At 40.6% G+C, this 27,434-nt stretch overlaps 1 protein-coding gene and 2 long non-coding RNA genes across 5 annotated transcripts; 1 reads left to right on the forward strand and 2 right to left on the reverse strand.

Annotated features, from left to right (window-relative positions):
* On the reverse strand, positions 1 to 27,120 carry LOC135289784 (uncharacterized). 2 transcript variants are annotated; one of them, XR_010352522.1, is made up of 5 exons: positions 27,044 to 27,120; positions 22,457 to 22,544; positions 20,914 to 21,045; positions 18,788 to 20,797; positions 17,325 to 18,659 (listed from the first exon to the last, which is right to left on the reverse strand). It is a non-coding gene; the product is annotated as an uncharacterized LOC135289784 (long non-coding RNA). The 2 variants fall into 2 exon arrangements; XR_010352523.1 differs by lacking the exons at positions 17,325 to 18,659; positions 18,788 to 20,797; positions 20,914 to 21,045 and adding exons at positions 1 to 1,316; positions 2,986 to 3,082.
* NXNL2 (nucleoredoxin like 2) lies at positions 8,085 to 14,434 on the forward strand. 2 transcript variants are annotated; one of them, XM_064403615.1, is made up of 2 exons: positions 8,085 to 8,721; positions 14,226 to 14,434. In XM_064403615.1, exons 1-2 carry the CDS (start codon positions 8,420 to 8,422, stop codon positions 14,392 to 14,394), a joined length of 471 nt encoding a protein of 156 aa, XP_064259685.1. In that variant the 5' UTR covers positions 8,085 to 8,419; the 3' UTR covers positions 14,395 to 14,434. The 2 variants fall into 2 exon arrangements, 1 of the variants encoding a protein (XP_064259685.1); XR_010352521.1 differs by lacking the exon at positions 8,085 to 8,721 and adding an exon at positions 9,314 to 10,358.
* On the reverse strand, positions 9,971 to 13,955 carry LOC135289785 (uncharacterized). The gene is made up of 2 exons (XR_010352524.1): positions 13,050 to 13,955; positions 9,971 to 11,858 (listed from the first exon to the last, which is right to left on the reverse strand). It is a non-coding gene; the product is annotated as an uncharacterized LOC135289785 (long non-coding RNA).
* Positions 27,121 to 27,434: the final 314 nt, after the last annotated feature.

Here is a 27,434-nt window from a genome sequence, read left to right on the forward strand (position 1 = left end):
CATATCACCTTTAGAAATGACATCTGCGGCTGCCGTGCCAGCACGGCACGCTGGATGGATGGAATCCCGTGGATGTCTGTACCTGCGGGCCGGTGGGGACGCCCAGGTGCCGCCCTCGCAGGGCCCCGGTCTGGCCCCGTCCCCTGCAGCCCCGCGGCTCTGCGGCACCGGGGCAGGGCCGGGAGCCCTCGGGGGATCCTGCGGCAGGCCATGGCACCCCTGTGTCCTTCGTGCGGCTGCAGCTCCCCCGGGGCCGAGGGGCCCCTGGGCTGAGCCCTCTGCACGGCCAGGATGGGGTCACTGCCTCTCGCCAGAGCCCTTTCCGCACAGCCCGGAGCCTCTCGCCCTTCGTGTGAGGCCGGTGCGGGCCCGCAGCTGAAAGCCCTGGGGCTGCGGCCTCCCCTCCGAAGGTGCTGAGCTTGTGCGCTGTGAATTCACTCTTCTCCCCCAGCCCGGAGATGTTACTTTACTTATCTTCATCAGTGAGCGGTGTAGGGCCTGTCAGGGCCCCATTTAGGGTGTGGGGGTCTTCTCTGCAGCTTTTGTAACACAGTTTTGCTATATCGGCAAACTTCTTCCATGGAGATGTTTAAATCATAAACTATGATATTTCAGTTTCTGCCAAGCCTGTGGTGCAGTCCATGGTGAGGCAGCTGGGCCCTCACAGCCTGCAGAGTACCACTGAAGAGCAGACACTGTGGTCACTGGGGACCTGGTGCTGCAGCAGATGGAGATGCCCTGAAGGAAGCTGCAGTCTGGGAAAGTCCATCCTAAGGCTGATTCTAGGCAGTACCCATGGCACTGTAAAACGAGCCCACACTGGGGCAGTTTTTCTGGCTGAAACTGCAGCCCAATAAGGACCCAATACTGGTGCAATCTGCTCTTGAAGGACTGCAACCCCTGGAATGGACTTACAGTGGAGCAGGGGGGAAAAGTGAAAAAGTGTGAGGAGGAGTGAGGAGCAGTGGCCATTAACTAAAACTCAAGAAGCTCCAGTTCAACATGAGGAAGAACTTTATGCTGAGGATGGCAGAGCACTGGCACAGGCTGCCCAGGAACGTCGTGGAGTCTCCCTCTCTGGAGGCATTCTGAACCCACGTGGATGCATTCCTGTCTCACCTGCTCTAGCTGACTGGCCTTGGCAGGCTCTTTGGACTGGATGATCTCCAGAGGTCTCTTCCAATTCTAACAGTTTTGTGATTACATGAAGGAGCAGCAGAGATGGAGTACTATGAACAGATCACAACCGCTATTTTCCAGTTCTTTGCACCAGCTGGGCAGAAGGAGGAGGTAGAAAATTCAGGAGTGAAGTTGAGCTTGGGAAAAAGAGGGGTGGGAGGAAGATATTTTTGGCTTAGACTTTCTTTGTTACCATTCTACTCCTATTTTTAATTTGCAAAAAATTAATTTCACTTCATTAAGTCTATCCTACATTCAATGGTACTTAGTAAAGAATGTTTGTCTTCAACTCAACTCAGTCTTCATCTCAACTGATGAACTTTCTCAACATTTTTCTTCCCCAGTTCTGTTGAGGAGGGGGACTGAGAGAGCAACTGAGTGGGCTTCTGACAGTCATGCAAGGTTAACTCACCACAATAGCATGAGGATTTATTCTACTCAACAACCTTATGTATGATTTCTCTTTTCCTTGCCCAAAATTATTTTCTATGTAACTGAAAATGATAGCATAATAAAATGCCTTGGATTGGAAGAGACTGTAAGATCATCTAGTTCCAAATCCCCTCTATGGGCAGGGATGCCCATGAAAATTACCTGAAAGTCAATGTTCATGAGGCACAGAAGCTAGCATGTGAAACCTGAGTCTTTGACATCTGTCATTCTCTGAAGTTAATTGTCATTTCAGACCTCTAAAGTACAGTCACTGTTTTTTTAACTCACAGTCAACCAAAGGAAGAGAAAGTAGCCTTCTTAGGCTAATTTTGGGGGGGTTTTGTAGTGGAGACTTCAGCCTATTTAGTGACATTGCTTTCTCAAATATTTCCGTGCTTCTAATGGTTTTAAAATCAGAGCAAATCGTACTGCGAGCTACAGAATGTTGTATATTCTGCGTATGTCAGTGCAAGAGGAAGGTCTTTGGGATTTTACAGTGGCTGGATAAAACATGTACAATATAAATGACAGTGAATCCCACTCTTAAAAGAATGTTCCCTTAATTCAAACAGCAAAACCACAGCTTTCTTATGAAAAGGAGCATGCTAAACAGAAAACTCTTAGGACGCTGTCTACAAACCCATGAGACAAGTGACTGTAGTAAGGTCAGTGTGCTCTGCTGAAATACTTATATGAACTTCTGCTAGCAGCTGCAGCATAGCTGCATTAGTAGCTTGGTTATTGGCAGAAAAATATTCTAGCTTCAGCACTGTAAAACCTACACTAGCTTCTCTAGGACCTGGTCCATTTTGCTAATAAATGATCACCTGAAATACATGGTTTAATGAAATAATTCAATCTAGCTAGAAGAGAGGTGGCTAACAAGGTGGGCAGGAGTAGATGCAGACTGTCCCTTCCACGACTGAAGGCTCAATTCAAGTTTCGCCAGAAGAGGTTGTGCAGATGCCAATTACTTTTGTATGCAGCTATCAAATTAATTAAAGCAAGTGAAACTGCTATTATACTTCTGGAGTCCCTCCTTGCAGCAGAGTGCTTGTGACAATCTGATCTTTTTCTTCAACTAAAACTCTGACAAAAGGTTTGAATTAGGTGGTGGTTGCTAGCAACTGTAGGGGACTGAGCCAAACTCGGCAGGAAGAGTCTGCAGATTCACACTTCTCATAAGGCCCATAAGTGCGGGATGTAGTGTTGAATTACTCGGACCCTGAAAGGAATACCTCTAGTCAGAGGTCTCCTCAAGTAAAAAAACCAACGCAAAACCCTAAATGTTCTCTTAGCTACATTAGACTGCCAAAAGGCTAGAGTGAAGTGAAAAGTGTATCTGAACTCAAGTTAACTAGAGCAGAATTTTACCACAGTATTTTTCCATTTCTGCAGGTGCAAATGTTGTTCCTTGTTGCCATGCAGCTGTTGCTGTATTAGATGACGCTGCATTGTTTCCTTGGCATACCTGTTTGGAAGACAGAAAAGTTACAGCACTGATATTAAGACTATCTAGCACTTGGTAATTTGAGATACACTGCTGGGGATAAAGTTAGATGCAAAGGATCATTGAATCAGGCTTTTTGTACTGCAAGGAGAAGTTAATACACCTTGGTAAATTCAAAATCTGTAAATAGAAAGAATGTATCATAATTGCTGCACTTCCTATAACAGACTTTTTGCATAGTAGGAATCTGTTAAAAGGCTGTAGTATTTCCTGATTAAAACAAAAAATATTCCTTGCAAACTCTCAAATCCAGCTAATTTTAAAATATTTTTAAAGCATTTAAGAGCATTCTTTCACCCTTTTCATATGTGCTATTTATGTACACCAATAATACTTATTAAACTGGGACCCAGACTTAATGTTGCAAATGCTTACTTAAAATTGTTATTGTAGAACCACAGAATACCCTGATTTGTAAGGGACCCACAAGGATAATTGAGTCTGTCTCCAGGCCCTGGACAGGACACCCTGTTCTGTGCCTGAGAGCATTGTCCAAATGCTTCCTGAGCTCTGTCAGGCTGATGCTGTGACCACATCCCTGGGGAGCCTGCTCCAGTGCCCAGCCACCCTCTGGGATAAGAACCTTTTCTTAATATCCAACCTAAACCTCCCCTGATACAATTTCAGGTCACTCCTGCAGTGAGCTCTCCCCTCAGTCTTCTCCAGGCTGAGCAGACCAGGTGACCTCAGCCACTCATCATAAGGCTTCTCCTCAAGGCCCTTCACCATCCTTGTTACCCTCCTTTGGATGGTCTCTGATAGCTTAATGTCTTTTTTATATTGTGGCATCCAAAACTGCACAAAGGACCCAAAGTGAGGCCTCACCAGCACAGTGTTCTCTGATAATTATTGCCTCTTATTGCTAACAATCTGTTGCTTCAAAAAAGGAAAACAAAAGAAAAGGGTATACCTTACAGTGTCTTCTGTACTGAATTGTTTTGGTTAGGTGGTAGCTGCTACAGATCTCATTCAGTCTTGATGATGGAGATGTCTTTGTGGTAAGAATGCTAAGCTACATCGCAGTATCTCTTACGAAAGAAAAGTAAGATTCCCTAACAGGTAACCCTTTGATATCTGCTGCAATCGGCACCAAACCGTTCAAGTAAAAATAATAAAATTATAATTAAAAAAAAAGTGTGCTACTTATTTGATTAATTTTCCTACTTGAGAATAGCTGATATTTTTTCTTTTGTGTTTGGAGATTATGTAGGGAAGCAGCTCCAAGAACAATCCTGAATGAGCATTCACTACGTATCTGTATCACTACTGACTATGTCAGAAGACCCTGAACCCAGCTGGGGAAAAGGTGTTCCAAATGTGTCAGCTCTAAGGAATGCTATGAATATGCAATAACTACTTTAGTTGGCAGGTTTTGTATAGTAAAATTTAATTTTTTTGGCTCAGTAATTCTTTGTGCACTGTCTTCTTTCCCCAGCTCTTTGGTTAATGTGTTGGGTTGAGATCAAGAAACTTACTATTCCTTTTTTTCACTGTATACACTGTGGTGAGTAACTTTGCCTGCTTTCTCACCAATAACTCAGATTATAACTCTTTCCTGTAAAGCACATTTTTATGTATTATGAAAATTAATTTAAAAAACCCAGCTATTTTACAAAATTTTATCAATGATTGCTACAAATTTAACTCTTCCATCCCCTGATGTATTTCCTTTATTCTGTGTATTCTGGTCTCCTTTGGGGTCTGATTTTCTGACTGGCTAGTATTCACACATAATGGGATTCACCAAGGCTGGTTGCTAATATGACTTCTTCAAGGATTGCACTATATACAGTACTGCTCAACCAGAGTTTATCTTCATTAGTTTTGTCACTTACATGTTTTCATCAGGGTATAATTAACTAGATGGTGCACTAATGATTAATTGAACACAGACCCTACAAGCCCTCAACCAGGTCACACTCTTCTTTGAGTGAATTTAATCAGCTTTTGCCTTATGGCTTCTCACTGGAGCCTGCCAACATCAACCATGTTATATCAGTATGCATTTCCCACAGAATGCTTAAGCATTATAGGCAGATTGAAACTTGGTGTTCTATACTTTTTCATTTAAAATTCCAGCATCATGCATATAACACAAGTTTTGAGAGACTATTGCAAATGTTTATGGGATCAAATTCTTTACTACTCAGACCCATGCCAGCTATGAAGGAGAGAGCAATGGGTGTGTTCCTTAAAGACCTAGACAAGCTTTCAGAACCTTCTCACACTTTATCTTGTGTATAGCTTATAGAGACATTAGCTCTGCCACCACAGGTGTATGGAATTACTTTTCTTTGAGCATATATTGTATTTTCTTATATTATTTAGGAGTCAGCAAGTCTGAACAATTTTTTACTTCCAGTTCATTTCTTCTGCAGGTCTTTCTCAGCATGCTGCCTTGTATCATTGAAAGCAAGAGTTTATTATTCAGGCTCTTCTTTTTTTCTTTTTCAATTCTCTATTGGGTATCAAAATCTAGATATGTAATTGACTTCAGTGTTAATTAAAGTAAAATTCACAGGGAAAGTAAGATAATCTTTGCAATATGAGCACAAATAAATGAAAAGTCTTGGGCTTAGATTAAAGACAGGACTAAATATTATTGCCTTAAAAATAATATAGTAAATTCAATAATAAAAAGTTCATTTCTAGCAAAATCATAAGCGCAATTTTTTGTGGTAGGAAATTTCTGTTTAATTTTATCCTGGAATTCCCCAGAGGCTTCCAGTGGATGAGTATTGTGTGCAGATTTTCTGATAGTGTCGCATCACTGCTAACACATTACCTTGAGACAGGACCACAGGTTCTGTGTAAAGAAGCTCTATTATTTTCAGTCCAAGTGGAGACTAGCAGGGGGAATAACACAGTGTTAACACCACTAGCAAGAACAGTCCTAGAAGACATTTCAATTGAAAGGTCTTAGTCTCTTTGGTATGAATCATAAAGTGAGGCATTTCTTATTGATCCATGTTAGTGTCATGGAGAAATGTCTCTGTAGTCAATTCAAAGGCAGGTGCAAGACAAGATTTGCTGTGTTATGCAGCATTTTCAGTGAATCTTTGATGTGTTTAGAGAGTTGATTACCTTAAGCTTCCTGAGGGAAGGTGTCTAGTTCCTCATGCCTAGTAGCTCTCCATAAAACCTGAGAAAATACATTTTCACCACCAATGAAAGGAGAAATTGGTAGGAATATCAAGAATGTACCTATGGTAGCCTGAACTTGTCTGGAAACTTTTTTCCATTTTTTGGTGATTCTACAGGCTCCAAATGCTTCAACTCCATCCTGTTTCACAATGGTCTCACAAAGGGAGACAATATGGCAATATGGCAAAGCAAAAACCAAGGCGAGCCTATTTTAAGAACAGGCAACCTTCACAGCTCCTTTTGTCTTCTACTTTTGACATCCAGAGGAATTCTGAAGTGGAGAACTGCAGAAGACAGCACTCAAAAGTCGGAGAAAGGATTGATAGGTGATGTGACAGATGGGAGGACTACTTTGTTTTGAATGTCACTTCTGTACTGGAAGCAAATGAGTATCTGGGTTTGAAAAAAGCATAGTTTAACTCTTAATGAAAAATGGAGAAATACAGTATTCGAATAAATGCTAAATTCGAATAAACACCTAAGCTAAATTCGAATAAACACCTAAGCAATTTTTTTTGTTTTCCAGTAGAATATCAGAATTGAAGTAACATATCAGTCCAGATATACTTGGAAACAAATAAGAAGGCCTGCTTTGTAAAGGTTAATTCAAAAGAATCTCTTAGAAAATAATGATGAATTAACCATTTTCTTTTAAGTATGTGAACTTTTGAACAAGAAACAAACAGTGTTTTAACTAGCAGTATGTATTCATAATAAAAGGCAAAAGGGATAAGCGAAATGGCAGGAATACAGCTCCCAATTCAAAGTGACCCTACAACCAGTTTTGATGAGCCTACTGAAAAACCCCCAAGACTGCTGTGTTACTTCTGAGGTTCATCTTTGGGTTTTCTCTTGCATGTTCAGCTATTTTATATGATGCTACGTTTTTTTTCACTCAAGACAGAACACAAACAAAAATTTTTTGTTAAGTCAATGGAAGAAAAGCATTTTTCAAAAAGACCTCAAAAGGAAATAAACATGGGGGAGAATACTTGTGCTCAGTTTATTCCTAGACAAATTTAAACTGGAATTCTGACTGGAAGTATCACTGTTCATACAGGATCAGCAGATGATCAGATGTAGAAATTGGACTTTAATTTCACTGTAAACTTGGTTGCAATCTACCCAAGCGAATACTCATCATAATTAGCATCCATTCCATTCTACTGTTGAGTACTTGAATCATAATACATACTTCTCACAATTTTATCTTTTCTCTGAGTAAAAATTGACAGATTTTTGAGAGGCTGCAGATTACAACAGGGGGAAAACTGAAGAGTAAATTCTAGAATGCCTTTGTACACACTGTTTTAATGTGAAATATTTTTAAGATGCTTCATTAAACACTTGAAGTATCCATTATAAACATTAAAATTTATTTTGAGGGATACTGATAGTTTGTTTTTTTAAGATAAATTCTCTTTAATTGGGTTTTGCACAGTTCATGGAAAGGAAAAAATGTGCCAGATTTGATTATCACCCTATTGTGATCCTTTAATTAAACTGTAGTTTAATAGCCCTACCACCAAATCTTCTTTCATTTCCGTTTTTGCAGGTTGCTTTAGGCAGAAAAAAAGATTTCATATTTGTAATACAATTTTTATTAATTTCTAACTCAATGTCAGCTGGAGGGAAAAAAACCCAAAACATTATTCAATGCAAACACATGATAAGTGCCCTGGAATAAAATGAGAATTCCTCTTATGTACTGGGACAGAGAATAGACAGCCCCATTTATATCCAGAATTCAGATAATTCTCCATGCTACGAGTTAAAAAAAAAAAAAAAAAAAGAAAGAAAAAAAAAAGTGCCGGACGTCTGGTAATAAAAGTTTGCTCCCAAAACTGACGAAGCCTGGCGATGAGACCTCCAGGAGAGAGGCGGTGAGCTCCATGGCGAGCTGAAGGGGCCCAGCTCACGCTTTGCTGCTTAAATTTATTGCAAGTTCGGCATCTTCAGCGAGGCTTGGGCCGTCCGTGGCTCCTCCGGCAGCCGCTGGGCTCGCAGCCGCCGGGCCGGGCCGCTGTCCCGGCTGCGGGGGCGGGCCGGGCGGCGCCGGGCGCTATAAAGCGGCGGCGGTGCCATGGCAGGCGGCGGAGTCGCGGCGTGTCGGGGCGCTGTGGCGCTGGGGAAGGAGGGTCCGGTGGTGCCAGCATGGTGGATGTGTTCAGCGGGCGGCTCCTGGTCAGCAAGGATGGCCGCAGCGTGGACCCCGAGGAGGCCCTGCAGAACAAGGTCGTGGGCTTGTACTTCTCCGCCGGTTGGTGCTCGCCGTGCCGCGACTTCACCCCCGTCCTCTGTGACTTCTACACGGAGCTGCTGGAGGAGACCGAGCCCCCCGCCCCCTTCGAGGTGGTCTTCATCTCCTCCGACCACAGCGCCGAGGAGATGGTGGGCTACATGCGCGCCATGCACGGGGACTGGCTGGCCCTGCCCTTCCACGACCCCTACAAGCAGTGAGTACTCGAGCAGCCGTAGTGCAGCAGCTCCCCGGCGCCTCCGCCTCTGCCCCGCCAGCCCGCGCCTGCCTTCCCGCTGGAGTCCCTGAGCCCAGGTCGCGGCGTCTCCCGAGCCGCGGCTGCCGCTGGCTGTCACACTGCTTGCTCGCTGTCTTAGCCCGTCCCATACCTAAAGAACGCGGTTTTGTGCGCCTCTTTTGGAAACTGAAAGATCTTTGAGCAAGAGCTAGTAAAGACCCCATGTGTTAAAGAGATGAGTGAGGTAAAAACGAAGGGCCGGTGAGGATCGTGTGACTGCTGTCCAGCACGGTGGTAATTGTAACTAAGGCTGGTCTGCACTGTCCAGTTTAGTGCGCTGGGAAAAAGGCAAATGAAGACGCAGCAAAACTTGTAACTGAACTACTTGAAGCTGAGGGAACTGTGAAGAATTTCACACAGATACAGTATCAGCTGGAGTTTAGCGGTGGCATACTGCGTCTGGTAACAGGGGTGTAAAATTCCTGTGCTGTTCGGTTTCCAAAATGACATTCCTGTAGGCAGCTTGCTCATGAAAACTGCGAAAGGAAAGGGCATGACTGTGTGTAAGTAATGGGGTGAAGGATGATACCAAGAAGTTTTTTGATGACCTAAGTCAAGGATGGAGTCTCATTTGGATGACTTTCAGAAATCTGATTTAGCTCCTATAAGTATAGACTGGGATTACAAGAGGACAAGGGTTACTGAAATGCCTGTAGGCTTGAAATGTATGTTGAAACGTATGCTTCCAGTTACTTGAAATGTAACTGGAGACTTGAAATGAATGTAAATATTGATAAAGGGATTTTTTCCCCTCTTTAAATGGGTTGATGGTGGAAAATTTTTTTCCAGGTGGTACCAAAGTCAAGAAGGTAATATGACTTTTAAATGTAGATTGGGCAATAAAACTTGCAGCCAAATTAGTTCTTCTAAGAAAGAAACCTTTTCTAGTACTTCTAGCAACTTCTATCTTTCCTTTTAATTCTAGATCTATCCCAGTGTGCTACCTGGTGTGTAACACCCCAGCTACTCACTCAACAGGGAGCATGTTGGCTAATCTTGTTTTTTCAGTGCAGTTTGACAAACTCAAGAGCAAATTAATTGAAGCCAGGAACAATTTCATCCTTTCCTGGCTCATTTCTGGATGCCCACTACCAATTTATGTTAGACCTTTTTTCCACTGGCTTAACTATTGTTTTGCATAGTTCTCTACAATCTTCCCAGGCAGTAATTGTATTTGATATTTACTAATCACGATAGAATTCAGGCAAGTTTCCATCAGGAAATGTAGCACTTCAAGTCCCCGCACCCAGCAAGCTGTTCAGCGTGGCCCACGGGAATGTGCTTACAGCTTCATCCTCTGTGGATTAGAGGTCTATATCTGACTGCTCTTGCTCAAGAATGCAGAGTGGAGGCAAAGAGATAGTTTAATTGGCTTTTCTGTGTCATTCTGTAATGTCCTTCACAGTTCTGTATAGAAGCATGGTTTGTCCTGCCAGATGACTGTGAGATCACAGTGCCTTACTGAAGAATAGAGTAGAGGGGAATATGAACAAGCAATGCTTTTGAAGTTGTGTTTCTTGCATGTACCAATGAAGGACTCTGTGGAGCTGTTCAAGGTGCTTAGGTTGGATTAACTGGTACTTTGGTGTCAGGGGCACTGGTGAATCATTGTAGACTTAGAGGAGATGTGTATAGTCACTAATCCAAATTATAATTCTGGCTAGATACTAGTTCTAATTAAGAATATAATTTAAAGAATGGGTAATATAATTTTATTATTAACATTTAAAATTTAATAAATATTTTTAAAGTTCCATTGCAATTAATTGAATTGGCTTTTTTTTTTTTGACTGTGTAAAGAAGGCATTTGATATCTTCAGTGAAGTTAAAATATCCTAGCTGGTTGCTTCAGCGTTTAAGATATATAATTGCAGCATAGACTGATGTCTCTTCCAGACACAACAGAGCCAATTTTAAGCCTGCCATCCAAAATACTTTTCAACAACAGAAGCATTGGTGATTAATTTTGTCTTAAGAGATAGCCAGCATTCATATTTGTTGTGTGTAGAGCCAAACACTGCAATGTCAAACCTACCTTCAGAGAAGCAAAGTACTGAATTCAAAGCAGGATCTCCAGACTCTTCCATGCTGTCAGTCCTGACTATTCCCAGAGGTGGTACAGCACCTTTACTACTTCATGTGGTCTGTGGCATGGAAATACTGTTCCTGATCCTTTTACTGTCTGCAGGTTAATGTAATTTTTTTTATTGCCTGAGGCACAGTATTTTGATTCTTGAAGTGAAGACAGTATGGCAGGAAGTGAGCACTTGGAAGAGAAAGAGAGTAGTAGAGAGGAAAAGCAGGTGTTGGACAGAGCATCAACAACAAAGGGTGTTAAATCGGACTGATGTTTTGATAACGGCACGCAAAAAACATACTGCTGCTGTATTTGTACTGAACCCTGTGGTGAAAGGCACCAGTTTTTGTGAGGGTGCCTGGTGTGTACAGTAGCTCCTGCAGGCTTCCAGGTAGGCAGGTATTTACTGAGTTGGCCTGTACAGCTCAGTAAAAATTAGAAAAATAGAAAACAACCATAAAAAGAAAATGAAAAGGTTGTATGTACATTTTATATTAGGAAGCTTTACATATGAGGGTGGATTGGGGAGGAGGGGTGTTAAAAAACAAAGGTAGAATAATGTTAAGTATCTGAGCAGTTAAGAGAAATTGCTTAGTTATTAGACTTTTTAGACTGCTTTTGCAAAATCTCAGCAGACACCTTAAAACTGAATCCCAAGCATGTGACATGCATGCTTATGACTAAGATTTAACAATACAGAAATTTCACAGCTAAAAGAAAGTACTTACAGCTGTGCATTGCAGGGCATACTGCTAGAAGCAGATGAGCAAGAAGCTCATCACTTTCACATGACAGCACTTCCAAGTGAAAGCTGTCATAATTCAAGTGTTGTCAGATATCACATTACACATGTGTATAAAATTTATCATTTATGTTCCCAAGATTATATTATATCAGTCCTGTGTTGTCTTCATCTCAAGAATGGTCTTGCACGTAGATCTTAAACTCTTATATAAAAGTACTTGCATTGTGACTCAGCCTGGGTAGATGGGGAGAGAACGTGGAGAGTGAAAATGAGAATTTAGGGGCTGAAATAAAGACAGTTTAATAGAAAAAGCAAAAGTAAAAATACACAGGCAAAGCAAGATACGAAATTCATTCACTAAATTCCCATTCACTGACAGATATTTAACAGCTTCCAGCACAGGGTAGCCTCATCCTGTAATGATTGCATGGGAAGATAAATCTCCTGGCTCTTAATGTTGGTCCCTTCCCCCTCCTCTGTTCAGTTTTTACAGCTAATCATAGTGTTACATGATATGAAACATCCTTTGGTGGTGTGAGATCAGCTGTCCCAGCTGTGCATCCTCACAGACTCCTGTGCACTCACTGGCATGATAGCACAAGAAGCAGAAAAGGCCCTGTTGCTGCATGAGAACTGTTCAGCAATAGCTAAAACACGTGTGTTATCAGTGCTGTTTTGGTACGCACCATGGCAGCTGCTGTGAAGAAAATTAGCTCCCAGCTAATGTCTGTATTGTCTAGAAATACAAAATCTGTGCTCTCAAAAACTTTCATCCAACTTTCTCATAAGAATAAAAAGATCTAACAATGGCTATGATTTCCAGTTTGCCTCAGTCTTAATGTCATGGGTTTTTATTTCTATTTATGGTTTAATGGTACCATGAGTTGCCGTTGGAGTTAGTCCCATGGCACATATGTAGTTTGTGCAGGTGAGTCATGGGATTTTAGGTCCCTATCAGGAAGAATGATCTTAATAAGTTCTAAGAAGTAATTTTTGTAAGCACATGTACCTATGTGCACAGTGATTAAGAAGCACTGTCTGCAGACCTCTTTCTGAGCCTTCTTCAGGTCCACCGATCTTGAAAGCTGCACACAAATGTAAGCAAAATCTGTGCATGCTTCATTCTGGTTTGATGCAGGCAACCTTCTGCCCTAAGGCTGTCTGAACAAGGTGCCATGCTGGGCTGGATATATGCATTCCCTTAGGAAAGTAAAGTGTAAGATTCCAGTCTCTGTACCAAATTCCAGACCTTCAGTCTCCTAGTGTTCTGTCTGTGATTGCTACAATTGTGTTTATTGTTCACTGAACCAATAAAAAGTGTCTTCCACCCCTCTTGTCTGTCATTCAGGTGATATGAGGTGATAGTAATTTTACAGGGCTTCTATGCATACTTGCCTTGGAAAGTGGTTTTTTTTTTTTTTTAACCTGTTTTAGCAGATTTTGGAAAGTTCTATGAGGATTGTTGGTTGATTGCTTGTGTGTCACAGTTCACTGAGAAAGCAAACTTGATCCATACCCATTATTGCTGCCTCTGTACTATTTCCTGCATTATTGCTCAGGCAACATAACAGCAGAGCAGTATGCTTCACCTGTTGATTTTTCTTCTCTTAAGGAAAAATGCAGAAGAGAAGGCACATTTCAGGTATGCCTTATCTGGATCAGTATTTCACTTAAGTTTTATATTTCAGTATTTTTTTCCTCCCAGGAAATAATTGAGAATGTCTATGTATTAGTGTCAAGCATTTTTTAGCATTGTCTACATTTTTTTCCTACTCAAATTTCTTTGAACCTCATACAGCCAATGTTCTTGCTTGTGGTGATAGTGCTCAAGCAGCGTATGTCCATTTATTATTTTAAGTATATTTTGAGGGAGATGTTGTTAGTGTTTTGGAATTTGGCTATTCTGTTATTTCCTGTTTTGTGTCTGTCCTCTGATTCTTCTAAAGGTGCAGAGGAGTTGAATTTTTTTTCTTTGGCAACACAGATGGGTGACTCTTACTCCAGATATTTTGATTGCTCTATGATTCTCTATGTAGAAGGCTTGTTTCATTGGGGGAGTTTAAGGAATATCTTCAGTCTCTTCCATTTACACAAAAAGCTTATGCATCATGCTTTCTTTAATAGTGATTGCAGGAAGTAGCACTATGGGACAGTTGGGTGTATTTGTAGGGGAATGAATATCAAATGCTGATCTAAGTGAGATCCTTCTCCTGTCCTGTAAAAAGGACACCAAATTACATCTGGTTTGGGCTAGTAAAAAAAAGGTGGAAGAGTATATCAAACTTTGCTTCTAAGGACATCTTTTACATCTCCAAGAGCCTCTGCTCCTTTGGAAGCTGCAGGCAGCAGTGATAAGTATATACAGGAAGGGTGCTGCAGCTCTCTTAACTCTCAGAGCTACATTTCATTGTGTAGGCTTCCAGCTATGGCCTTGCTCATCTCCTTACACTACCCAGTGATCTGCCTCAAACTCTGAGGAAGCCCAGGCACTCATCATGTCTGCTCTCCCAAGTGTCCTGGCCAGAGTAGCCTTTGTAAAGACACTAGGAGTTTTCTTAAAATGCTCCTAATGGTGTGTTTATTTTTAATTTTTTCCCACAGTGATCTGAAGAAGAAATACAACATAACAGCAATTCCTAAACTGGTGATTGTGAAACAAACTGGAGAAGTCATTACTGACAAGGGAAGAAAACAGATCAGAGACAAAGGGCTATCGTGTTTCCGGAACTGGCTTGAGGGTGCAGATATCTTTCAGAATTTTTCTAGCTAAAATGTTGACAAATAAAAGCCAGAAAAGGCATTGTGGAAAAGTTGGTAGAGCTCTGAAAAGACTCCTGCTTTGTTCAGAATGAGAAGGGTAAGACTTATTTATTTACCTTTTCTTGTAAACAAATTCTAGGTTTGACTTGAAAACCAGTTATTCCAGTGTCATAAAGTACAATTATTGTTGTATTGTTCTATCTGTGATATTTAATATGAACCACAACGTTCCAAATAATACTGAAGAACTTCAGCAGAATAGGCCGTTTAGACAATAATAATAGAAACCTATGAAATCTATGCAAACAATTACTTTGCAAAGTCAACACACTAAAAATAAATGCAAAAAACCTATTTATTGATGACTTTTTTCAGGTGATTAGCACATTTTATTAAGAAAATGAAATTGTTTGCTTTAATAAATTACTGTTTATGAAATATGTCTCATGTATTTCCTTATCTACCTTAACAAGAATAAGCAGAAAGTGTCATGACTTTTAAATAGAACACATTTGTTTGTCAGTACTGAAGAATTATTCTTCTACTTTATTTTACTTTTATGGGATTTATTTTTATTTATTTATAGTTCTGCTCAGTTTTCTTTGGATTTTGCCCTATAAACTAAATTCCAATTCCACAGGACTGGAACTAGATCTTTAAGGTCCTTTTCAACATAAGACATTCCATGGTTCTATGATGTCAGTTCCCCAGTTAACATCAGATCAGGTTAAGAAGAAACCATTTTCCATCTTTTCTTTTGCCAAAATATGTAGCAGCAAACATCAAAAATTATACCAGGTCTCTCTGATGAATGCTCATGTTGTATCTAAAGCACAGCTTGATTTGCTATCTCTTCATGGATGGGGTCCCAGCCCAGATATTCATGCAATTAAAGAGCCAAAAAAACCCACTTCCCATGCAAACCAAGTGTTTGCTGATTAGAATTTAAAGAATTTAACAGAGTTGTTATTGTTTCCATTACAAGCACTTACATTGCTAACACTTGGAGTCTGGTTGACTCAGTTTGGAGCAAGAGAGCTTGCATCCATCAACTGCAGCACTCCAGTTGTATGTAGCATCCCAGCAATTCTTTGTGACCCCAAGGGGGTCACAGTCCTCCAACTGCACCCAGAATTCTGACTTCCTGTCCATCCCCTGGGCTATGTGCACTAGTGTAGAGGCATTTCAGTGAGGCACCTGAGAGTACTGATTCCTCAGAGTGTGGTGGTTTTGCAGACAGTTCTTTGCATGTCTGTGCTTGAAGGGTTACCACTTCAGCCTTGTTTTGTTGATTGCAATGTCCCATCTGCAGTTATTGGCTTACTGGCCCCACCATGACTGTCTCTATTATTTGCTGAGGTACGTTTGCCTTACCATGGGAAAACTTAGCAAAGAGGGGCTGAACTTTAATGTATGTGAATAATTGTATAATTTAATAACAAACCTGTGTAATTTCTTGTAATGGAGGGAGAAAAAATTCTCTGAAGAGTGGGAATGCAAAAAGTCACACGTACTTTGCAGTAGGTAAGAAGCAAGCACACCTGAGAAACTGATTTTTAAATCGAAAATAATAACTCTAGAAAGTGTTCAGCAGAGCTGTGAGTTCTGAGCACCTTTTAGCTGTTTTCAAAATTAAATCTGGGTGTACCATGGGCAATTTCTAATTTGTGCCATCTCACCATATAAGTAGTATTCATGGTCTTTCCTCATGTATTTTAAGCTCCCTACTAAGTTTTTTGTGCAAGTGAGATGTGAGCTTTGCCTGCTGCTCTAAAACCACCCATTAGCAGATATATTTGAAATATAAGACGAGAAAAAAAAATCAAAATTTTTCCAAAAGTTTTGAGATTAGTTACCTGAATGTGGAATAATTTCTACCCTATTATCAGGTATCAGGCCTTATTTCAGCCAAGATATCTTGATTCATCATTTGTCTATTTGCACATATATGAAAGAACTTAGTATTTATAACAGAGATGGACTTAGGCCCTTTGGATAATTGAACCAATTGAGTAACACAGCTTCCAAGTAAAATTCAGCTATGAATCCATAATGATGAAATGAAGATATATACTGTATAAAAAGCTTGGTGTGACTTCAGTCAAGGACTGGTGGTTTTGCACATCAGTGCTTGCAATATCAGAAAACTATTTTCCTTGTCAGTGCTAAAATAATCCATGTTTGACCTAGATGAAGTACAGAGTAGTGGAAAATATTTTCTTATTAGCAATACCTTGTGAAATTAGAGAAGCAAATCCTAGTGGGTCAGCTGTAAAGCTTATTATTACTTGGAATGTGTGTTCTTTGCAGTGTACTCATCTTAGAATGTACAGAATTGTCCCTTTAACGTTCTTAAATTCTTTTTCAGTTCACTGATGACTTTCTACCCTCTGTATTTAGTCACAGTCACCTTTAATATTAGTGAGTACTAGTACTTTTTCAGTGGAGTGGGGAAAAATCCCTCATTTTAAAAATACAACAATAGACAGCAGCATAGTGATAGTGGTTGATGCTGTATCTTTTTAAAGGAGTCAACTAAAAAAAAGTAAAGTTAGTAAGAGAAGCATTCTTCCGAATTCCACTGGACAAGATCTTTTCCATTACTAGTAAATAATTTATGGATCAATATATGCTAAGATTATTAACAACCAATGGTGTTGAATTTGTTGTAGACTTTATGGACAGTTACTTTACTATGAAAAATGGCAAGGATTGTAAGTTGATAATTTGTGAATTGATAAAAAGCCTGAATCTTGTAGAGACTTGCTGCAGGTGAGTACTGCAGGCGGTCCTGTGACTCTTATTTTAGGAAAAGGCAAAGCAGAAAGGGTGACAGATTCAGACATGAAATAAACATCAAAAAGGCAATGAACATTTCTATCTTTGTTAATATTTTATTCCTTTTATTCCTTAACCCTGCTCCCGAAGAAACTTTCCTTCTTCCTCCTCCAGAGCTGCTGTTGTCAAACTTTAATAGTATTATGATGTATTTAAATATACGTGCATAAAAATAGGGGGAAGGGGGTGTTTAATCTCTGTTTATTCACCTAAACTCTTCAATTATGATATTTTGGGCTGAAGAAAAAAACCTAAATTAGGTACTTGAAAATTCCTTGAAATGCTGTCATGATATCTTGATCTGCATTTTTAATACTAACTTAATCTTTCACTTTTCTTCTCAGTTGAGAGTGCATACAAAATATGTACTCTCTTCCTGAAGTAGCTCTTCCTGAAGTATGAGTTAAATCTAGACTGCAATGTTCTGCAGAACACAAGTAGTAGTTGGTACATACATGACAGGGTTTTTTTGCTTTTCATTTCATTTCCACCCTGTGAACAGCCTGGTTTTGCCTTTTGTACAGCTGAGTTTTTTTGTTAAAACCAGGCACTGATAAGAGTTTAACTGTTACATGTTCTCTCTGCAGGCAATATTCATAAAAGGGCAACCCTAATATTTTTTTCTGTCAGTTTCTGTGAAGATGGACATATAAATGACAAATACCGAACAGAAACACTTTTAAGCCTTCTACCTCCTCAGTGTAATTTAAATTTCTCTAGTACATGAAGTTCAATGATCAATCTCATGACTCTCTGATCGCAATTAATGCTGTCAGTGTCAGGTGAAGAAGTTGCAATGGAAGGTGCTATTTCTATCCAAAACCCCCTGCATTTAAGCATAGTGGTACAATCCCAAAGAAATACTTCAAAGAGAAGTTGAAGAAACTTGGCAAAGGGGTGTTCTTATATAGATTTCTCTCTGGGCAGGTACTGAACTAACAATTCAAACAGATAAACAAAAGTTATAGGCAGGTTGTAAATAGATACAAGCACTGTCCTGGAAGTGTTTGTACTGGCTATTCCAGTAACTCTGCCTACTTGGATTTGTAGGACATTGAAAAATCAATAGATTCTTAGAATAATAAACAACCACTTTGTACAGGCAGTAGCCAAACCTCCCCAATCCTTCTCGTACAAATAACCTTACGTGCAGGCACAGGACATCAAAGGACATCTTTTTCAGAGATTACTGTTTTCCCAAGTATAATATGAGGGCACACTTCCCATGTAAACATAAAATTTACTAATGCAGTTATGCTTGGATCAAAATTATTTTCAAAGGAAGTTATTTTATTTGAATAAGTGGGGCTTTGTCCCAGAACAAGGTCATTTACTGAGATTCTCTTCTTTGGCAGTAGCTTCAGTTTGGTTTTGAAAGGCACTCAGGTTGCTACCAGGACTGTCAAAACCTTAAGTTCTCTTCAACAGATAGCATGCCTGCTTAAGCATGGAAGAGGATGTTTTTAGTATTTTTTCATTAATGTGGCAATCTACTGGTTATGCTTATTTCTTACTTGGAAATTAATAGCAATATTGCCAGTCTCAAATGGTACATTGGGGCTTACAATCTCTATTTCATTGTGCAAGCTTCTCCTGGCTTCTCCCAGTATAATACATAATAACCCATAGAATGCCATCTCTGGAGATTGAGATATTTGAAGGGTCCTCTGAAGCTCCAGGTATGCTGATGCAATGCCAGTGCATACACATTTTGTGACCCAGTGCAGTCCACATAAATTGGAATGCAGCTGTATCTTGTTGGCATCACCAAGGCAAAATTCCATTATCTACATCTAGATACCTCATCTCTACAACCTCATAAAGCTGCTCTTACATATAGTCCTATCTGGTGAAGAGAGCAGAGAATGAAGGTTAGGCAAGGGGAATGAGTTGAGATCTTGACTGAATCCTGGGCTCCCAGTCCTGGCTTTGTTTATCAATACTGAAAAACACATACTCTGTTCCCTGGACCCATATTACATCCTGCAGTTAGCTGTGCTTATGAAGAGTGCTGCTTTTAGTGATACCTTAATTAACACCTATCATTAGAAGAGTATTCACATTAACAATAACTCCACTTGTATTTGAAGCTGACATGTTATCACCTCCTTCAAGAGAAATTCAAACAATTGCACATTTAAGGCCATGCAAGAATTTGAGTATATGGAGGATTTTACTGTGTGTGGTGCAGGGGGAGAGACCAGTTGCAGAAACCAAGGCAGAAGTGTCCCACATGTGAAAAGAAAAAAGACAGAACTGCTTGATGTTCTGCTTGAAGTAGTTCTAACACCATGAAAGAAGTTTGAAGTTGCTGGGACTAGGCTGGAACAAGTGTAGGGTTGTGACAGTAAAATTCTGCATTTGTTTCAGTCATACTGTATTCAAGATGGCATGACTTTCTTTAAAAATGAACAACACTGATGAAAACAAACCCACCTCCAAACCCTTCAATTAGATGGTAATAAATTTCAGAACTTCAAAATTTTGACTTTCTGCTCAAGTTGAGAGACTAAGTGCCGACTTTGTCTGAATATTCTAGCAATGTCCAAAACGAAACCACTTTCTGGCTGGTATATGGAAGCAGTCCTTGGTGTGGTCAAAACTAGATCAAGGACACAGCAGCATCACAGATGGAGGAGCTGGACAGAGGGCTGTGCATTCACAGGGATGCAGTTTCTGAGTTATCAGGAAGAAATGGGTACATCTGCTGAAACACCTTTCCCCTCTATAAAGATGCTGCTGCCCTGACGTATCAATCCCCTTCACAGAGCAGTTTGTATCTGCTGTAAACGTACACAAACCCTAGTAGAGTTGTGATATGTCATGGTTTGTACTGATAGAGGACTGAACCATTCTCCTTTCTGTCCTATAGCTGTTGAAATAACCTCCTGCCTGACCAGAATGTGTGAAGTAGACTGTGTTTGCAGCATGACAGGTATTTTGTGTAAGAATGCACCAAAGTGCAATAGCCTCTTAGGCTCTAATAGGCCTCTAGTAGCCTCTAATATGCCACTTAGTGATTTATCTTCTGGTGTACTTTAAGTTTGGAAATTTCTGACCGCATGAACTCAACTCTGTGAGTTCATGCAGAATGTTTCTTGCTCACAAATTGAGCCGTGGTTTGTAATCTGCTTACCCAGATGTGTCTTAAAAAGTCATGATGCACTTGACCTTTGAAGGAAGACATTAGTTTGAGGTTTTATTTACTTTCAATCTCAACCTAGAACATTCTTGTCTAGTGGTCAGATGCCAAAACAGAATATGCAGTATAAAAGAGAGGCCCCTTGAAGCTATGTTAGAAAGTATTTGTTTCATCTGTGAGAGCTTAAAAGAAGAGAATTTGATGGGACCTTCAAGTGTAGTCTAGTTATGCCATAGTTTATTTTCAGCTGTACTTGTTGACAAACTGTACTTATTGACAAATAATTTATTGCTACAGTCCAGCTGCACTTCATGAAGGTAATTTAAGACTGCTGGGCTTCAGAAGCATTCTTCTGTCTTTCAGGAGGATGGTGTAATTTTCATGCTGGATAGAGCTCAGGTGATTACTGAAGTGGAACATGGGTGGGTCTCTTCTACTTAAAATAGTAAGGGAGTGGGTGTTTGAGAGTTATGCAAGCTAGCAAGAGGCACAGTCAGTGCAGCTGCTCCTAACTAGGAGGGAGAGAGGAGAGGGGGAACATGTATTAACCTGGAGCTGCTATTAACCTGGCCTTCAGGCTGCTGTCTGTTGCTGTAGACCAAAGGCCAAGAGTAGCTCAAACTACAAGCAGGGGTGAAGAATGGAGGGACCAGACATACGCCTCTGTATCGGCTGTGCTTTCTGCATGGAACAGAGAAGACAAAATCCAGCAACAGAATCTAAACTTGAATCCTCGTCAAATGGTAACAAAGAGAAAGGCTTAATCCTTTTCTAGGGAAGGCAAAGAAGCAAAAGATTGTAAACTGTATTTGTTACATCCTCCCTCTCCTTACTCTGCTAAGGCCATGTTAGGAAACTCTACCTGTCCAGCTGCTGTAAGATGCTCAGATTCCTCTCTGAACACCTAAATGCTTTATCTAGAGAATAGTTTGTCAGCTCCTGAGGACTCAGGAAAAAAGCTTTTTTTAATCTCACCAGCTCACTAAACACAGGATCAGTTAATGCAGTGGTTATCCCTGGCCTAGTAGTTTTACGCTGAAAACCTGACAGTTTTCAGCATAAAATCTTCATTTTTCCACTTATTTCTCCAGTTTTTGTCATCCATATTTATCACTCTTCTACTTACCCTTTTATCCTGAAGTACACCATCTCCTAGAGTTTTGTGCATAGTAAGAGAAAATCTAGCATACTTTTATTTGTATTCACTGTGAGTTACAATGTATGTTAAAAGAAAAAATTGATTCTCTTTTAAAAACTGAACATATAAAGTTAGACCAGTGAGTTAAAATCTGGAAGTTAGGATGGAAAATTAAGTTAAAAATTCAATACCTATATAAGTATCTGATTTAAATATGCAGAATTGAGTGATTTATATCACTTGATATCAGGTGACCTCCCCAGAAGGAGATCATCTTAAAGCAAAACACTATGCTACTTTTAAATTTCTGCTTATTTTTGAGGACCTCAAAAATAAACATGAAATAATTGATGATTGACCATAAATGATTGAGAACTAAGAAAGCAAAGAGGCATGTTGATCAGACAGGTAAGCATTTCGAGTTCATATCAGTTGCCCAGGATGGAATAGCAGCTAACAAATTTAAAAAAAAAAAAATCATCATCTTTCTCCCATGCTGATTTCATGACTCTTTTATGACTAGGTTTATCAGGTTTTTTAGCAAAGTTCTACTCTTACTGGTTTTATTCCTGACACACACCACACTAAGAATCCCTCTATCTTTGAGCTTGTCTTGAAAAGCAAAACTCTTACTTAAAAATCTATTTTATTGAAAAGATAATACAGACTCACACAGCATGCACCTTATTATGGCTTTCTGAAATTTGAAAAAGGCACAAAAGACATGTTGCTAGGTTTTTAACAGCCTTGAAAAACAAAGACTTTTTTTTTCTAACAGTGATTGTCCAGCATAAAACATCACTTCTTTAAAGATATATTGTATATACATCATGAGGTTGCATGGAGCTCCAAATTCCTTTGACTTGGCTAAAACGGATAATAAACTTGAGAACTGCTTGTCAGTCTTTAATTTATGTCTGTGGATGAAAAATATCTTAGCAATATGTCACTGACCTGATGCCCCATGAGGTAACTGTCTGATCCCAGTGTGAATACTTCAGGTTTCTCATCCTCCTAGTTTATCATAGCAGGAAATATGTTTCTGTGTGTAAAACCCAGGCAATGGTAAAACAGTGCTTCTATTTAAAATTAATTTAACATTTAATATTTTTTATTCACTCCCATCTTTTCTTTCTAGTTCAGAGGATAACACATTATTTGTCACAGGCATAACTGAAACTGTAGAGAGTATTCTGAAAGTCAGTTCATCACCTCTGTCTCAGGCAGGTGATTGTCTCCAGAGAAAAACTAAATCATGTTCATGCACATCTCTGCAATGCACAAATGTCCAAATGACACCAGACAGATTCTTGAAGATAAATTCTCCCTTATGCTTGAACCAGGTCCATTGTCCCATTTAAATTAAATTTAGTTCTAAAAATAGGATTTAAGGGAGATTTAAATAATTGAAGAAAGATTTTCACTATAAAACAGAAATTTGTATTTCTCCCTGGCAGTGATCTCACCACAATCATTGCATTGATCTCCAGGGACACCATTTTCTCGGCTTATACCCTGTTTCTCTTTGAGAACATCTCTACGATTTGCATAAACATTAACCATAGTTCTAGAAGAAAATACATTTTAAAATAGGTCCTATAGTATTATGGTGGCCAGCTGTAGCTGGCCTGTAGGCCTCAAAGTATAAATAATTATAAAAATATAAGGGAAACATGTGATCAGTTACGTAATTACCTGACTTATATAATTCGACCAGTAAGAGCAGGCCCAGGCCGTTGGAGACTCAGGCTCCTATTGGCTGGCTGAGCAGGAAGTAACAGGCTCAGCCAATGAGGATTAACCTCATGGGCTCCCAAGGTATATAAGGGAGCAATGTCTGAACTGCAACATGAACTGCTGCTGCACGGACACAGTGTGCATGGCACTGGTCTGTCTCCAAAATTGTGGCAATTGGTGGACCCCGATGTGATTGCAACAGCTGCTGCCAAGAGAGCGGGGAGGCAGACGGGGCAAGGAGGTGTTGCTCACATCTCTTGAGCTGTGAAGAGCAGTGTTCACAGCGCTGTGAGGCAACCAGAAGGAGTTGCCCGCAGCCTTCGGGCTGCGAAGAATGGCATATAGAGCTATGATCGGTCTGGACCCCCCCCCCACCCTGTAGCAGGCTCAAGGCCTGCAAGGCCTCCTTGGAGGCCAAAAGCCTGAGCTAGGAAATGCCAAGTCAGCATGACTGGACCTTAGCAGCCCCTCTCTTCCTCCTTCGGACGCTGCTTATGTCTCTGTAAGCCCATAGGTCACTTTCCCCTGACCCTTACTATTGGACAGTTTCCAAAACCCCTCTAGGGTATAAAAACCCCTAATTCTGCCCGGTTTGGCAGAAGAGCTGTCACTGGGAACCTTTGCAGAACACCCGGATAAAGAATCCTGCAGAACCTCACACGGCCTTCTCCTCTCTCTCCCTGCATCTGCTGCTGTGGCACCTAGCAAGGTAAAGGGCTGAAATCACTGAGCTGATAATCACTAAGAGCTGAAAATCACTATAGCTTGCTTAGGCTGCTTGAGCCTCCACTGAGTTATCCTGGCTCCGACACCCTGCTGGGCATCAGCCCGGCAGGAAACTGCCGTAATACCCCTCCCCCCTTTTATTTTTTCTTTTAATTTTTATTTTTTCTTTTAATTTTTTTTTTTTCTTTTAATTTTTATTTTTTGCAAGTGGAAGACACTGCCAGCATGGGAGCATGGGCTCCAACACCCTCCTGAAGGTATGGACTCCCATTTTAAAGAAAATATTTGAAAAATATGAGGAATGGGCTTTATTTGCCCTCATAACGTGGTGTGAGAGCCATGGACTGGATGTATCAGAAGGGGCTGCCCTATATTTAAAAACTTGGGAGTGGGCTGGCCAACATATCCTAACAGCTGCCTTGACAGGAGATGACTCTGCCATTTATGTTGTCAAATCATGGAGACTCATAATGAACATGACCAAAATGTTGCAGAGCGAGCGGGTGGTGAGAACGGCAGAGGCATCACAACTGGCACCGTCCGCCAAGGCAAATGGTGAAAGCAGGGCACCGAGGGAGGTGGCGGGGCAGGCAGGTGCTGTGCCAGGTGTGAGAAGGAAAAGGATGGGTACCAAAAGCACAATGCATTGGGAGGCTTATGGGTGGAGTCATGGGGCCTCCCCAGGCGAGGGTGACCTACCCAGAGAGTGCCCTGACCCCCTTCAGGACCAGGATCTGTTGGCAGATCGTCCCATCCTTGGGTTGTCAGATAAACCACCCCAAGCAGCCATGATATGTTAAATGGGCACTCTACAGCCCCTCTGTGCCCTGCCGCGGCTGCCGAGGCCTCTGAAACAACTGGCCGCTTTCCCGCTCTGTGCTCTGCTGCCCCTTGTTCTGCCGTGCTGGCAGAAACCTCCGTAACCACCCACGACCAGCGCACATTGTCAACAGGGTGCACTGCCGCTGATGCAGAGGACAGAGAAACCCCCAGCGCACCAGAACCACTTCCTCCTGAGACCAGCTGGACCAGCTCCAAGACCACAGCCCCAAGCCCCCTTCCTCAGGGCATGCCTGCATTTTCTGCCCAGTCTCCAAGGGGTAGGGATGTACCTGCCCATCCCCATGACATGGGGGTGGATCTGAGAAATGGCTCACCCCACGGGGGTGGGTCAGAGAAATGCGTTCCCAGAGACCTCATACACGGAAGTGGTGCTGCTGTCCCAATCACTCCAATGCTGCTGGACCGAGAGCTTTCCCTAGGTTATACACCAGCTAAGAACACAATATACACCAGAGAAGACTCCTCTGCTGCTGCTGAGTCATGACAGCACAGAACTTTCCCTTTTGACCCTGGTGGGTCTCCCCGTACCAAGCCTAAAATTGTGTTTTGTTCTCAGTTATCCAGAGTTGTGCTATCAAGACATATTATTTAGGGATAAAAGCTGTTAGACAAATTTATAACTAATCAGCCAAAGGTACAAATAAAGTTCTAAAGCTTATAGGGTTATTAAGGAAAGACCAGAAGTTAACCTACTCAATATGCTTGTAAAAGAAAGCCTTACATACATTATTCTCAAACAATATTAATGATAATATTTACCTAGACTTTATCACCTTATATCTAACTGAACATACCTTGTGATAACTCTAAATAATGGCAACATAACACTTAGCTTTGTCACTTTCAGTTTAATGATTATTCATAATCCTTCAATGAAAAATACACCTTGGGCCATCAATGGGACCCTTAGAATGACAACTCACTTGTAACTTTACTCAAATACTTCAAGAATCAAATATTTTAAAGACATTACAAACACAAAGATGTGTCATTTTTGCTTATGTGTCAAGATGCGGCTTGTGAAACCTGAGACATGAGATGTTTCCTTTAATAATTTTGAATTAGTCTTGTAAATAGTACTTTCAGAAGCAGTTGTATACCTCAGTAAATACAATTCTTGCAGGTATAAGGTGTGTTACCCCACTAATATCCCCTACATAGCACTTTAAAATATACTTTTTCAACAGAAAAGGGGGAATGCCTAGTGCTGTGTATTCCCTAAAACCGGTGACACTATTAAAATTATTTTATATATTTAAAGAAATGAAGACTAAGGATTTTATTTATTTAAGACTATAAATAACAGGACTGAACTAATATGGTTTTCTTGTTGTTTTTCCCACAGTTCTGAGAATTTAAATGTTTCCTGTTTTTAGAGTAAGCTGTTTCTTATTTTAAAGTTGTAAATTTGTAATCGTTGAGCTGTTTCATGTTGTTAGCATGTCACCCTGATATTTTATGAAAAATCCTTTGCTAGGATTTTTCCCTCCTGAGGAGCTGAGGGCCTCAGGAAAGAAGTGTAAACAGTAACTATCTGCTGCTGTGGAATGCAACAGGTGCAGCTGTGATTGGGGCACCTTGGTTGTTTCTAATTAAGAGCCAATCACAGATGCAGCTGCATCGGATTCTGAGAGTCACAAGTCTTTGTAATTGCATTCCATTCTTGTTCTTTCTAGCCTTCTGATGAATCCTTTTTTCTCTATTCTTTTAGTATAGTTTTTAATGTATCATTTTGATATAATATATATCATAATATAATAAACCAGCCTTCTGAAACATGGAGTCAAGATTCTCGTCTCTCCACTGGTCCCAGGAGCACCCCACAAAGCATTCACCGCAGTTAGAGCTAAGTTGTAAATTTGTAACTGTTGAGCTGTTTCCTGTTGTTAGAGTTAAGTTGTAAGTTCCTAACTGTAAAGCTATAAACCTGCAGCATGCCGTATTGATAACTTGTATTGCTAGTGGTCCTGCCTGACAGAGTGAATATTACAAATTCAAAAATATAAAGGATACATCACCAACTAAAAGGAGGCCTGAGCCTGTTAAATAGAGTTGAAGGCTCAAGGCCTAGGTTTTACACAAAGCCGTGTCTGTCCTCTTGTCTGCAAGGCGCCTGCAGAGGATGACAGACGCTGCTTTCGTATTTAAAAACAAAATGGGGTGGCCTACAGCTGGCCTGGAGGCCTCAAAGTATAAATAATTATACAATTATAAGGGAAATGTGTGATCACTTACGTAATCACCTTATTTGTATCATTCCGCCAGTAAGAGCAGGCCCAGGCCGTTGCAGACTCAGGCTCCTATTGGCTGGCTGAGCAGGAAGTAACAGGCTCAGCCAATGAGGATTGATCTCATGGGCTCCCAAGGTATATAAGGGAGCAATGTCTGAACTGCAAAGTGAACTGCTGCTGCACGGACACAGTGTGCATGGCACTGGTCTGTCTCCAAAATTGTGGCATGGTGTAGCAAACTAACTATTATTTCCCATTTAAAATGTACTATTTTGAGCTCAGAAATTATGATTCTTTTAATTAGATGTTGCAAGTGTTGAACAGCAATATTCTTGCATTATTTTGCACCAAGTGGAAATTTTGTGTTGCTATATACCAGAGTAACAGAAAAGGCA

The sequence above is a fragment of the Passer domesticus genome, chromosome Z (assembly GCF_036417665.1).
Source record: "Passer domesticus isolate bPasDom1 chromosome Z, bPasDom1.hap1, whole genome shotgun sequence".
Classification (NCBI taxonomy): Eukaryota; Metazoa; Chordata; class Aves; order Passeriformes; family Passeridae; genus Passer; species Passer domesticus.